At 63.1% G+C, this 13,734-nt stretch overlaps 2 protein-coding genes across 2 annotated transcripts; one reads left to right on the forward strand and one right to left on the reverse strand.

Moving 5' to 3' along the window:
- Window positions 1-85: 85 nt before the first annotated feature.
- On the forward strand, window positions 86-9,616 carry LOC118157399 (E3 ubiquitin-protein ligase DTX4-like). The gene is made up of 9 exons (XM_035311707.1): window positions 86-436; window positions 3,581-4,310; window positions 5,187-5,248; window positions 5,362-5,523; window positions 5,612-5,673; window positions 5,905-6,057; window positions 6,750-6,911; window positions 7,132-7,221; window positions 7,458-9,616. Exons 1-9 carry the CDS (start codon window positions 226-228, stop codon window positions 7,689-7,691), a joined length of 1,866 nt encoding a protein of 621 aa, XP_035167598.1. The 5' UTR covers window positions 86-225; the 3' UTR covers window positions 7,692-9,616.
- LOC118157398 (macrophage-expressed gene 1 protein-like) lies at window positions 9,552-12,555 on the reverse strand. Its single transcript, XM_035311706.1, has one exon. It carries the CDS (start codon window positions 12,456-12,458, stop codon window positions 10,296-10,298), a length of 2,163 nt encoding a protein of 720 aa, XP_035167597.1. The 5' UTR covers window positions 12,459-12,555; the 3' UTR covers window positions 9,552-10,295.
- Window positions 12,556-13,734: the final 1,179 nt, after the last annotated feature.

A 13,734-nucleotide genomic window follows, 5' to 3' on the forward strand; every position in this document is an offset into this window, starting at 1 on the left:
GGGGAGAGGCGCTGCGCTGCGCTCCGGCCCGGCGCTGAGCCGCGGCCTTCCCCTCCGCGCCCCCTCGGCGGACGGCCCCGGGGCGGGGGCAGGCGGGCGGGCAGCCCCGCGGAGCATGCGGGAGCCGGCGGGGCGGGTTGCAGCGGCGGTGGGTCGTCTGCGGCGGGGAGCGGGAGGAGGAGGTGGAGGAGGTGGTGAAGGGGGCTGAGGCAGCTCGAGGTAGCGATGCTGCTCGCTTCGGCCGTGGTGGTGTGGGAATGGCTCAACGAGCACGGGCGGTGGCGGCCCTACAGCCCGGCCGTCAGCCACCACATCGAGGCGGTGGCCCGCGCCGGGCCGCGGGCGGGAGGCAGCGTGGTGCTGGGCCAGGCCGACAGCCGCCTGGCGCCCTACATCATCGACCTGCAGTCCATGCACCAGTTCCGCCAGGACACCGGTGAGTGAGCCCGGGACGCACCGGCCCCGCTCCTTGCACCCTGGTGAGGGGCCGCACCGCCCGGCCGCACCGTGCCGCTGGGCTCCCTGGGCTGGCGTTGACCTGCTCGGCATTGCTTTGCACTGCGAGCACCTGCCTGGTCCTCCCCGGGCTGGCATCACCTTGCTTTGCATTGCTTGGCACTGCCCGGCCCCCACTGCACTGGGCTACTCGGGCTGGTCCTGCCTCTTCTTGCACTGCTTGGCACCCCCAGCACCGCCCTCTACGCCCCACTCTCCCTTTGCACCGCACGATGTCACTCAGGCCCTTCCAGCCCTGCCCGGTCTCGCCCTGCTTTGTGCTCACGCCTGCAGCCGCACCGCATCGCGCTGCGCCGTGCTGCCGGCTCCCATCCAGCGCTGCCCGGTCCTGCCCAGGCCCTCCCGCACCGAGCTGCCTGCATCTGTAAAGCCAGCTCTCGGCTGCCCCGCTCAGCCAGGTGCTTCCCTGCCCGGCCCGACCGATCTGGAATCGCCCTGCGTTTTCCTGTCGCTGTTTTACGTCCCGCTGCTTAGTGTCGGCTTGCATCGGGTGGTGCTTTGCTGCCAGGTGCTGCGTTCCCTGACCTGGAATTGCTTTGCGCCGTGTTGTCAGGCCCCAATCTGGAGCTCTGCTGTACTGTGCTGCCTTTCTAAGTCCCATATTGCTTTGTGCCGCCTTCTTCTGCGTTACATCCCTTCGCCCACCCTGCCATTGCCCTGCTGCACTCCTGGGTGCTGTGCTGCGTCGCGCTGCCCGATCGGGGGGTTGCATTGCTGGGCCCCCTATTGCATCATGCTGAGCTCTGGATTTGCGTTGCACCACCCTGCCCTGCCTGACCTAGAATTACACAGCTCTGCTTCGCGCTGCCCGGCTCCGTGCTGCTGGCCCTGCTGCCTGCTGGCCTGGTGATGCCCGGGCTTGTCCGCTGCTGACCGGCGTTACGCCATCCCACCCGGTCCCTGGGTGCTGCCTGGTCCCACCTGCACGCCTGTAGCCCTTTGCTGGGTCGTGCTTCCCGGCCTCCTCTGCTCCTCCTCCCTGTTGCAACCTGCTGCCTTTCCCCCCCAGTGCCGAGCCAGCCACCCTTGTGCTGCCAGGATCTTGCCCACCCCCTGCAGACCCTTCCTCTGGCCCTGCTTCCCCTCAGCCGGGTCCTGCGTGGTGCTGGGGGGACAAATCCTGCCCCGGGGCACGGCGTGCCATGTGGGGGTGCCTGGGGTGGGGGCACGGGCAGGTGGGGCAGAGGTGGGTCTGGGGGGGACACAAGCAGGCACGGCTGTCCCCAGGGTGGGGAGCACAGAGAGGTGTTAGGAAATAATCAGGGACGAGCACAAGGTGCATGAAATTAGGGGCGCAGGTTTTTTGGGGGTGGCTGTCACAGGGGTTTGGGCCCCTTCCCTCCCCAGGCACCCACATAATAATAGCAGGAGGGGGGGCTGGCAATGTCCCTTGTCCCTGGGCGGTGGACAGCCTGCTCTGGGGGCTGGTGGGGACCGTGGTCATGGGGACAAGGGACCTTTGCTGCCCGGGGACAGCTTTCAGCGCCATCCGTCTGAGGACTATTGTCGCCTGGGGGGAGGAGGCCTGAAAGGGGGATTGTTCTGCTTCCCTCCGGGTTGCCGGGAATGTTGGTATTTTGGGTCATTAAACAGCTCTGATTTGGGGGGGGTCGTGACCCTGGCAGGCCCTGAATAGCTATTGTCCCCTTTCTTCCCCCGCTGAATGGGAGGCTGGCGGCCCTGCGCTGGGCTGGGGGGGCCGCGCGGTTTTCCCACACGGTGGCCGGGGAGGGACCGCCAGATGCCGCATGCCATCGCTCGCACCGGATTAGGATAAATCACCGCTGTGCAGCGAGGCCCTGCTCCCCTCCGGCCCTCCTTTGTGCCAGCGGGGCCGGCAGCTTTTCTCCCCCGGGTGCCCCTTGGCAGGGTGGGACAGGTGGCCCGTTTTGCTTATTTTTAGCCCCCTTTTTTTTTTTTCCAGGGGACCTGGGCATGCGTGGGGACTGGCGGTAGTGGGCATTTCCAGTGGAGGGCTGGGGGTTAAAAGGGACTGAAATTCCTGCGGGATTTAGGGGGAAGAGCAGTGCAGGAATGCTCGCGGTTCACCCCGGTGCCAGGGTGCCGCGGGCTCACCGCCTCGTGGTGTAAAGCTGGGGAACCGGGCTCATGATTTCTGCTCCTAGAGCTTTCTCGTTCCTATGGGGGCAAGCGATGGGATTTTGCAGAAGGGTGTCATGACTCCACTGGCATGGGGGCAGTGATGTTCATGAGCTCACCTGCTGTATTAACCAAACAACCCTGGGGCAGGGGCGAGCCAGAGGCGTGCCCGGGACAGGACACCAAGGCTGGGCACAGCCACGTCCAGCCTGCCCCTGTGCTGCTGTGAAACGACCCGGGGAGGAAGGCTTTTCCCTTGTAGGAGCTCCCGATATTGGCATCCTTGCTTTGAACGTGTCCTCGCTGACTTAGTGCAGTGGGAAAGGAAACACCTAGCGAGAGTAAGCGGAGGCTGCCAAGTGCTTCGCTCTCCTGCCCCACTCCTGCACTTGCTGATGGAGCAGCAGGGGCTGAGGCACAGAGCCCTGCTCCAGCTCCTTTACTCAACCTTGCGGGGATTTTCCTCGTGCTGCTGGCTGGGTTCTCGTTGCAGGACATTCCTACGCCTGCAGACGAGGGGGCTGCCCTGAGCCCCTCTCCCCTGCTGGTGCACATCGCCACTCTGGGCGCAGGTGCCATGCTGTGGGGCTCAGCGCTGCCTCTTGGCTCTGAAATTTCTTATTTCCCTCCACTGGCCCAGAGCTGAGAGGCAGACGGGGCCATGTCGTGCCCCTCAGGAGTCTGGGGCATGCCTAATTTCACCCAGCTTCTAAGGGAGCCTCCTGGAGCAAGTTTTGCTGCTAAGCTTGTGGGTATGTGTCCCCATCGAGGCTGTGCCTCTGCCAACCTGCGCCTGGGGAAACTGAGGCAGGCCGGTCCCGTGGCAGGGTGGGGACAGCAGCCCCGCCAGAAAGCTGTCCCGTCCCCACACGGAGCAGCACCAGCAGGGCAGGTTGGGGTGGTTTCGTGGCGCTCCCTGCCTGCTTTTCGGAGCCTGATAGCATCTGTGTCACCCCCCCGGCAGGCACCATCCGCCCGGTGCGGCGCAGCTACTACGACCCGTCGTCAGCACCGGGCAAGGGCGTCGTGTGGGAGTGGGAGAACGACAGCGGCTCCTGGACGCCCTACGACATGGACGTGGGCATCACCATCCAGCGCGCCTACGAGAAGCAGCACCCCTGGGTGGACCTTAGCACCATCGGCTTCTGCTACGTCATTGACTTCGCCACCATGGGCCAGATCAACCGGCAGACCCAGCGCAAGCGCCGTGTCCGCCGACGCCTCGACATGGTCTACCCGCTGGTCTCGGGCACCCTGCCCAAGTCACAGTCGTGGCCGGCCAGCCCGGGGGCAGCCGCCGCCCCCCCGGCACCCACCTGCGCCTGCCCCCAGTGCCTCCTGGTCATGAGCGTCAAAGCCGCCGTGTCTGCGGGCGGCCTCGGGGCTGCCACCCTGCAGCCTCGCAAAGCCCCCCCCGCGCCCCCCGCTGCCCCCAAAGCCCCCGCACCAGCCCCAGGGGCCAAGGCAGCCGACGGTACGGCCGCGGCACGTGGCTCGCTGAAGGTGCTGGCCTCCCAGGGGGGCCGGCAGCAGGCGGCCAGCACACCGGCGCTGAGCTCCGTCATCTCCGCCGCCAGCCCCCCCGGCCCCGGTGCTGGCAGCGGCAAGGCGTCGCGCCCCGGGCTCGGCACCCTGAACCGCAGCCACCTGCAGCGCCTGGCCATCGCCCAGTCCCGGGTGCTCATCGCCTCCGGGTGAGTCCCGCCGGGGGTAGCTGCGGGGAGAGCAGGGCGTTCTTCTGTGACATTGTCCTGCATCCCTGTGCCTGAACGGGAGGTGTCCCGTGGGCAGAGGGGTCTTGCTTGGGGCACCCGAGCGCCCTGCGCGGGGTGGGTAGGATAATTCAGGCTGGAAAAGGCCTCCGGGATCACGGAGCCCAACTGCTGGCCTGGTGCTGCCAAGCCCACCGCTCTCCCCCAGCACCGCGCGCCTGCTGGAGCGCAGCGCTGCATCCTAATGAGGGGCCGGGGCCGGGTGGGGGGCAGCAGAAATACCAGAGAAAAGGCATTCAGGGCTCCTTGAGAAGGGGTCCTGCCAGGCCCCCGGCCTACAGAAGACACTTTTTTTTTTTTAGTCCTGGGGGGGTTGGGATCATTTAATGAGCCTGTTTTTTCCCCCTTTGTCTGGCCCTGCCGTCAGCCTTCTGTCACAGCCTGGCCCCTTTCCTCTCCCTCCCTGTCCCCCCTTCCCTCCCTACTCCTGACCCACCAGGAAACTTTCCCATGGAAGAGAAGCCTTGGGGAAGGAGGGGGGGGAAGCAGCCACGGCTGCGTGGCTGTAGGAGAAAGGAGGGGAAAAAAAAAACACCACAACAGCCTGGCAAGCAGCGACAAAAAGGGGCCGTGAATAGTTCGGAGACGCAGGCCGGGTTTCTAAAGAGCCGGAGAAAAGGCAGCGGCGGGGCCGGGGGGGCACATTGCCCCCCATGGGGGATTCTCTATTTCCAGCCAGGGCCTGCTCAGTTGCTCAGGCAACTATTGTCTGGTGCCGGGCCCGGCTCGGGGGGTGAGGGACGAGGAATGGGGACGCCGTCTGCGGGCCCTGACGCGCCCTCCGTGGACTCTCCGCAGGGTCCCCACCGTCCCCGTGAAGAACCTCAACGGCTCCAGCCCCGTGAACCCCGCGCTGGCAGGTGAGGATGGGGCCGTGGGGGCTGTTGGGTGCTTGCTGGGGAGGTTTCTAGGGGGATTCTGGAGGTTTGGGGTCTTGTTGCTTAGTGCTGTTCCCCCCCTTTCCCCTGCGCAGGCATCACAGGCATCCTGATGAGCGCGGCGGGGCTGCCCGTCTGCCTGACGCGGCCGCCCAAGCTGGTGCTGCACCCGCCGCCTGTCAGCAAAAGCGAGATCCAGTCCATCCCCGGCATCTCCCACACCTGCCGCAAGACCACCAAGAAGCAGGCCAAGAAGGGTGAGACACGCTTGGCCCCTTTCCCCTTCGGTCCCCTGCGGGGGGTTTCTCTGGCACCTCACTCCAGGCCCTCTGACTTCTCCCGCAGGTAAAACCCCCGAGGAGGTGCTGAAGAAATACCTGCAGAAGGTGCGGCATCCGCCCGACGAGGTGCGAGCAGCAGGGGCTGTCCCGGGGTCTGTGTGGGGTGTCCAGGGGGCATTTTTATGAGGGACGAGTCTTTGGGGACAAGTGGCATGGGTTCCCTGCCCTCCCCAGGGTGGGGAGGGTGATCCAGAGGCACCCGCCGAGGGCATTGGCCTCATGTCCTGGCACCGCCGGCTCAGCGAGGTCTGTCTGCCCGTCCGTCTGTCCGTCTGACCCTTCTCCCCATCCCCGCAGGACTGCACCATCTGCATGGAGCGCCTCTCGGCACCCTCCGGCTACAAGGGGCCCCAGCCCGCCATCAAGCCCGACCTGGTGGGGAAGCTGGCGAAATGTGGCCACATCTTCCACCTCCACTGCCTGGTGGCCATGTACAACAACGGCAACAAGGTACGAGGCTGCAGCCTGGGAGGGGGGCAGATCCCCCAATTCCAAGACCCCTGTGCTGTGGTGGGTGCATCGGGGCCGTGGTGCACACCGTAGCCACGTCCCAAAATAAACACTTCTTGTTGGGAAGGTGCTGAGGGCTCTTACCCCCCTGCCTTGGCACAGAGTTAATTTTTCATCAGCACTTTGCTGGAAGCGCTGATTCAGAAGCGAGGTTTGCGTGGGTATTTTGTTTCTCACCGTGGTCGATGTCCTTGCCTTCTCTCCCAGGGTTGGTAGCAGTGAACTTCGGTTCGTGTGGGTTTGAGCAGAGATGCACAGCGCCCTGCTTCTCCAGCTGCAGGTGGGCTCGTCTGAGCCCTCTGCAAATGGCTGTTTTGTTTGGCATTCCCTGGAAAAGGTTTCACGTCGCTTAGAGTTGTTTTTTTTTAATTATGCCTTCTCTCTCCGTCAAACTAAAACAAAAACTAGAGGTAGGGAAAGCAGCGAGGACTGCAAAACTGATGAGGAAGAGAAATTCAGACCTCAGGTCTGTTGTTAAAGCTGGGCTGTAAATTCTCCCAGCCCTCCCCCACCGCTGCCGGGGTGTTTTTGAAATGTCTGAATGTTTGTGATGAAAACGGGTGCTCAGTGTTGTTCTGGGTGGTGCTGGGGAGAGCTGGTTTCACTGTTTTCCACTCCTTTCCTCCCCTCAGGATGGCAGCCTGCAGTGTCCGACCTGCAAAACCATCTACGGGGTGAAGACGGGGACGCAGCCCCCGGGGAAGATGGAGTATCACATCATCCCTCACGCGCTGCCCGGCCACTCGGACTGCAAAACCATCCGCATCATCTACAACATCCCCCCGGGGGTGCAGGTGCGGCCCCTGGGGAAGCGTGGTGGTGGAGCCGCTTGTCTGTGAGCGTGCTGTGGGAAATGGGGGTAACGCCCTGCAAATTGTTGACCCCGTCTGCTTGGTGGCAGGGGGACACGATGGTTTTTAGCGCTGCTGTCGGAGTATTGCCTTGCACCCAGGGCATGCTTCTGAGACCTACATTGATTCATTTTTAAATTTCTCTCCCCCCTTCACGCTGCAGGGACCAGAGCATCCGAACCCAGGGAAGAGCTTCACTGCCCGCGGCTTCCCCCGGCACTGTTACCTGCCTGACAGCGAGAAGGGCAGGAAGGTGAGAGGGGCTCACCGGGGTGGCTTGAGCTGGCGAAAGTGTCCTCAAGGGTGTATCGAGGGGGAGAGGGAACAGCCCTTTGGGGCATGGGGAGAAGCAGGCTTGACTTACACAGCCAAATCCAGATGGAGGTTGGCTTGGGCTTACCTGGGTGATAAGGACGCCCTGAGCGAACGTGGGTCTTGCCTGCAGCCCCAAGTTCTCCTTGCTGCCTGCCTCATCCCCCCCCTCCCCAGGTACTGAAGTTGCTGCTGGTGGCCTGGGACCGGCGCTTGATTTTTGCCATCGGGACCTCGAGCACCACGGGCGAGTCAGACACGGTGATATGGAACGAGATCCACCACAAGACGGAGTTTGGCTCCAACCTCACCGGCCACGGTTACCCTGACATCAACTACCTGGACAATGTCTTGGCTGAGCTGGCGGCCCAGGGCATCACGGAGGAGAGCCTGGCCCAGGAGAAGGACTGAGACCGCCGTGGGGAGGGCTGCCCACCGCCCCCCCTGCGGATAAGGCAGCGCGCCCTCAAGCAGGGGCATCTCCTGTGGGAGAACGTCTTTTGGGACGTCCCTTCCCTGCTGGCAGAGCCGGTTGGTGCTCTGAGCCACGGGGGTTCAGCGGGCCTGGCCATCCGTGCCAGCTAGCCGCTGTTGTGTGCTGTCCTGGGGAGCTGGGGGTCGCCGTGGGCAGGCCAGACCTCTCCCCTCTCGCCTGGGTCCCTGATCCTCCCCCCCCGGCACCCACCTGGGGTTGGGACCCCATCCTGGTGCTGGGTGGAAGGGGTGGGAGCAGGGGCTGTGGGGTGGGAGCAGGGGCTATGGGGTCCCTCTCGCTCTGGCCCTGCCTCGTCCCTTACCCGTTTGTTTGTTTGTCCCGTCTGGTACCTCCTGAGTGGTCTCTGTCCACAGAGGTTGGAGGGGGGGCCCTGGTCCAACTTAACCAGACCCCCCCCGCCCCATATCCCCTCTCCTCTTGGCTGTGTCTGAGCTGTGTCCTGTGGGGTCCCCTCGTCTGGGCTGCCCCTGTGCTGGGAAGGGGCTGAAGGGTGGTAGAAAGCCGAGTGTGGGGGGCAGTATCTCTCCCCCCCCCCACGGTAGTGGGTTCCTTGAACTGTTTGTATGGGGGCGTCCCCGTGTCGAATTTTATATACCTCGTGTTTTGGGGGTTTGTCGTATATATGTACATATAGGGCTGGTGGTTTTTGGGGTGGCAGCCTGGCGGCTGGGAGGACGCGATGTGGGCCTGGGGCTGAGCCTGGTGGTGCTCGTGAAGGGTGGGGGTGGCCCTAAAACGAGTCGGTGCCCCCCAGCGGGGGTCTCTGTGGGACCCTATCCCTTCCTTGCTGTATCCCAGCAGGGTTCCAAGACTCGAGGGTCCCCAGTGAAGTTTTTTGGGGGGCTGGGGGGACATGGCTGGTGGGGGGAGGACAGGGTGGCTGGCAGTGGGTTGGCACAGTGATTTTGGGGCTGAAGGGGTTGATGTGTGGGGGGGAGGTAGGGCGGTGGCGGGGAGGGGGGTTTGCATGGCATCTTGTGGTCCCCACCAGCCCCGGGGACTTGACAGGGCCTCTTAGAGCCACGTATGGGGCAGGGGTCCCAGTGTCTGGGGGGCTTCATTGGGGAAATCCTCCCCATTGCTCCGTGCCCGCTTCTCCTGGCCCCCACCCCGTGAGAGAGACCCCATTTCAGCGAGCCAGGCAGGGGCAGCGCTGCGGCTGCCCAAGCTGCCCCTTGTGGGGTTAGGTCCTCGTAGTCCCTTTTTGTTTAGCCCCCTTTCTCGACCCCCTCCTGCGTTTCCTTGGGGTCAGTTTGCCCTCTGTCCCGGAGGCTGGCGGTGCGGGGTCTGTCCTGATGTGCGTCATTCTGTTGTCATCTCTGTTTCTCCTCTTTCCCCCCATCTGCGGGCCCGTCGCCGCCAGCCGGCCACCCCGCAGGGGATCAATAAAAGCGGACGGCGGAGGATGCTCGCTGTCCCTGCGCGGCCTGGACTCTCTGTTGTCTTCTGTCCGTCGTCTGTGTGGCCAGGCGAGTGAGGGGACACCCACGGGGAGGGCCAGGCGCCTCTCGTCCCGCAGCCACCCGTGGCCAGACGTCTACCTCAAGGGAGAAAAATCTCTTCCCCTGGGAAACCCCCTTCTGGGCAGCTCTGCAGCAGTGTGATTACTCCTGGCCTGTGCCCCGGGATTCCCCTGCTGCAGAAAACCCCAGCTGGAGCTATGCAAAACCTTCCTGTGATCTCAGAGAGGAAGGGACCCCCCCGCCCTCCCACCGTGCCCGGGTTGCCGGCTCTACCATGACGCAGCCTTTTAACAACATCACTTGTTCCTTTTATTTTTTAATGCCGTGTTGCCTATGCAATTAGTTGCTGGCCGAAATAAAACTGATCCGTGCCTCTCGACGTGTGTGTATATCTACCACGCTAGATATACATGGAGATGGGGGGGGGAGTCCCTTTGCTCCCTCCTTCCCCAGCAGTCCGAGCATTGCTAATGCTATCGGTGCTGGCCCTGGGTGTCAAAAACAGCTGGGGGGGCTCTGTGGGGGAATGGGGGGTGGTCCAAGGGGTCGGGCACTGCGTGCACCCCGAGCCCGTGCTTTTACACGCAGGAACTCTCTGCAATGGAGCCGAGACTTGCTGGTGTCCCAGTGGGTCAGGCAGGGGGTGTCGCATGGCTTCCCCTGGCTCTGTGGGGGCAGCCTGGGATTTCGTTGTCCTTTGGCACCCCACGGGCTTCAGGGGCTGGTTGCAGGGCCCTGGTTCCCCTTTTCTGTCTCTGGGGGCAGAGAGGAGGCATGGCCTGTGATGAGGTATGGGGTTGTTTAGTTCTCAAGCGACGGCTGCCTGGGAGAGGGAACGTGCAGGGGCGTATGGTGGTGGGTCAGGGTGATGGGACAGCCCCAGGAGGTGGCGTCAGAAGTCAGTCAGGGAGTCTGGAGCGGGGAGAGAGGCAGTGCTCAAGGCTGGAGCTGGGGGAAGCCCTGGGGCCTCTGTGGGGATAGGGGCTGAGGAGCAGGGGGGGCTTTGCCTAGACCGGGGGCTCAAAGCATTGCCCAGCACCGGGACCCGAGGGATGCTCATGCCGTGAGCCCCTCTGTCTCTTGCTGGTACCCGTCACCCACGCTCACCACAGCGCTGTCCTCCGGGCTCCCCACGGGCAGGCTGTCCCCTTCCCCCATTGCCCGGTACCCCCTCATCCTGTACCTCCAGCGGCCGTAGCTGACCATGGCCAGGAGGGTGGCCAGCCCCACGACCACCGCCGCGGTCACGCCAGCCACCTCGCCCCCCGTCAGCCGCCGGCCCCTCACCATCTCGGCTGCGTGCTGGATCTCGGCGGGCTGTGCCGGCCGCCACACGTGGCTCTGCTCGTCCCTCACCCAGGCGCTCTCCCCATCCCCGCTGCTCACCAGCACGGTGTCGGTGGCTGGCAGGTTGGCGGGGGGGCGGGTGAAGGGCGGCAGGCGAGCGGGGGGCAGCGAGCCCCCCGTGAAGACGCCGGCCTGGACGCAGTAATCCACCTGGCAGCTGTCGCTGATCAGCGCCAAGTGCTGGCTGAAGCCCGCGGGGCAGCGCTTGGTGTAGGGGTCTTCGGCGGTGCCGTGGTGCTGCCCCCCCAGGGGGTTCCCCGCCTGGCAGCTGAAGAAGCCCCCAAAGGGCACGGCGTACTGGATGCTGCTCTCGTAATCCTGGCTCACGCACACCCTGAGGTCGTCGAAGAGCTTCAGCTGGAAGTACCCCGAGGGGCAGGACTGGGCGCCAGTGAGGGGGTTGGCACTGTGGCTGCTGAACAGCCCCCCGAAGAGGTAGCCTGAGTCCTGGGGCACCGTGCCCGTCGCAGCACACCAGTAGGCTCTGAATTGAACCCGGGAGAGCCAGAAGACATCCTGGCACACGCGGTGGCAGAAGATGACCAGGGTGCACTTGTTGTGGCACTCCAGGTGGCTGTGGCCTTCCTCCCGCTCCTGCATGCCCAGCAGCACCGGTGTGTAGGCAGTGGGGCAGGAGAAATCCCCCGTGAGGGGGTTCTTCTGCTCCAGCGCGTGGCACAGAGCACCAGTGTCAGGGCCGGAAAGCCCGGTACACTCTTGGAAGACTCCCCCGAAGGTGAAGTTGGTCATGGTCCCCTCGCAGGAGCCATCGTCAGCATTGGCGTGGAAGTTGAAGTTGGGTGAGGTGGCATCGGTGCAGCCGGGGTAGGTGTTGAAGGTGTAGTAGCGGCGGATGGCCGCCTCCACTCGCTTGGCCAGCTTCTTCACCGTGGGGGTGGGCAGCTCTGGCAGGGTGCTGGGGCTGATGAAGAAGTACAGGGGCAGCCCCGAGCGGTCGATGGCCACCAGCTGGTTGCTAATCCCCTCCTGCCACGTCTTGAGGGTGATGCCTGGGTAAAAGGGGCTCCCACCAACACTCTCCACCCTGGAGTTGGTACGGTTCTCCAGGTACTGCTTGGTGAAGGAGGAGCTGGTGTCCTGGGAGCCTTCGGCTTTCATATTGATGATGCTGTGGAAGGCTATGCCGGCCGAGGCCGTGATGGCATTCTTCATGGCCCAGCTATCCTTCAGGAAGGTTGTTTTGATCTGATCTTCCTGGACCAAGCTGGCTCCAGCATCCACAGAGGTGATGGTGTGGGTGCCGTAGTTGAGCACCAGCACTTCAGACAGAAAATCAGCCATCCGTGTCTGGTTGTTCTCCAGGTGGCTGGCAATCACCATCAGCTGCTTCTTGAAGCTCTTGTCCAGACCTGCTCCTGGGTCAATCTTGACGGTGTAAACCAGGTTCCTGACTTGTACTCGGGTGGTGAAAGCCTGGTCCTGTACTTGGTGGGTCTTGGTCTGGTGGAAGTCGTAAGAGAACTTGCCGTTGATGGCGGAGAAGAGGGACAGCTCCAGGTTGATGGAGGAAGAGGTGATGCTTTGGTAATTCCTCCAGGACTCGATGATCTCAGAGTTGATGTCCAGGTTGCTGTGCTTGCGAGGGATGGTGAAGATCTCATCTGGGATGATGTAGGACCCGTCTTCAGTGGTCTTGCACAGCGAGTAGCCCAGGTTGATGACTCTGCCCATATCCAAATTCCTCAGGTTATCCCAGCCCCCACCAGGGAGGACTTCCAGACTCGGGACCTTCAAGTTCTTCTTGCAGTCCTGAAGCCCTGAAGAGGGCAACAGCTCCTGGGACAGCTCGGCCCCTCTACTCACAGCTGCCAGCGCCCAGGTGAGGACGACCACCCTCAGCACCCAGGCCATGGCTGAGCTGGTGGGGGCCCACGGCGGACGTCTCGCTGCTGAGGAGGGAGCTGGGGAAATGAGGCAGTCGGGGGTGCAGCTGCCGGGTGGTTCCTCCTCTTGGGGGGAGGTTGAATTAACAAGGGGAAAGGAGAAGTGAGAGCTGGTGAACGTGGTAAAGGGCTGAGCGGAGCTGAGAAAACAGGGTGAGGGGCAGAAAAGAGGTGCCTGGAGATCATTGCCTCCCTAAAACAAAAGCTCCCTCTCCCCATGAAAGCTGTTCTGCTGGAGTTGGAGCAAGGAAAAAAATCTCTTTTAGCACTGCACCTGCACCTGCGTGAAGCCACTGTGTGAATCTCCCTTGGCCGATGCTTCAGTGACTCTCCAGATCAGCCCCTGCTCACCCCAAACGACCCTGGCTCTTCATGCCACACATGAGATGTGGCCCCAGCACCACAGCAGTGCTTGTGCAGTGGGGTGAGATCCAGCCCCGCACGCATGCACTGAGCTGCAGGGCTTTTCCCCGTGTCAGAGGAGAGGTGAGGCTGCTGGCCATGCAGGGAAGGAAGCGGGAGGAACTGGGGGAACAGCAGGCTGCTTGTGTCTCCTGGCGACCCGGCTGCCTGAGCCCCTGGGACGGGCCTCAGTGTTTTTTCTGGGGGCCCTCCATGGTGGCCAATGTTTTCCTCTCCACCGTCCCCATTTACGTCAGGGCCTCCTGCAGCCACCTGCACCTGATTTCCCCTGAGGGAAGGATCCTTCCCTTGGTGTTTCTGGTTGAGAAGGGCACCTCCTGCACGGGGCTGCAGAACCTCTGGTGGCCTCTGGCTGCAGCAGTCCAGTCACCCAAGGTGCTGCTCCGATCCTGCGCAGGGGTGCCTGAGGCTGGCTGGGCACCAATTTCAGTGGTACAGAGGAGCAGCTGCGTGTTTTGGGTAATAAACAGTTAAATCCATTTCTACTGTGAAAGCTGCTTACATAGCCATGGTTCTTTCCATATGGACTGGTTCATTTCCCCTATTTTTGCTGGTTAGTTCCTCTTTCCAGGACAGATCTGGCAGAGAACGAGGCTGAAGTGAGAGCTGCGGTGGGGAGAGGTGGACGTGTGTGCGTGCCTTCTGTAGGACACCACCACTGACAAGCTGTGGGATGATGCAGGGGAGTGGGAAGGCTGGTGGGGACACCCAGCCCCATCGTGGGGCCATGGAGGAGCCAGCAGTCCCAGGAGGCTCCCACAATAACCTGGAGCCCCTGCACGTTTTGGACTGTAAGTCCAACTTTGAAGCCTGAATTGTGG

The sequence above is a fragment of the Oxyura jamaicensis genome, assembly GCF_011077185.1.
Source record: "Oxyura jamaicensis isolate SHBP4307 breed ruddy duck chromosome 5 unlocalized genomic scaffold, BPBGC_Ojam_1.0 oxy5_random_OJ106507, whole genome shotgun sequence".
Taxonomy (NCBI): domain Eukaryota; kingdom Metazoa; phylum Chordata; class Aves; order Anseriformes; family Anatidae; genus Oxyura; species Oxyura jamaicensis.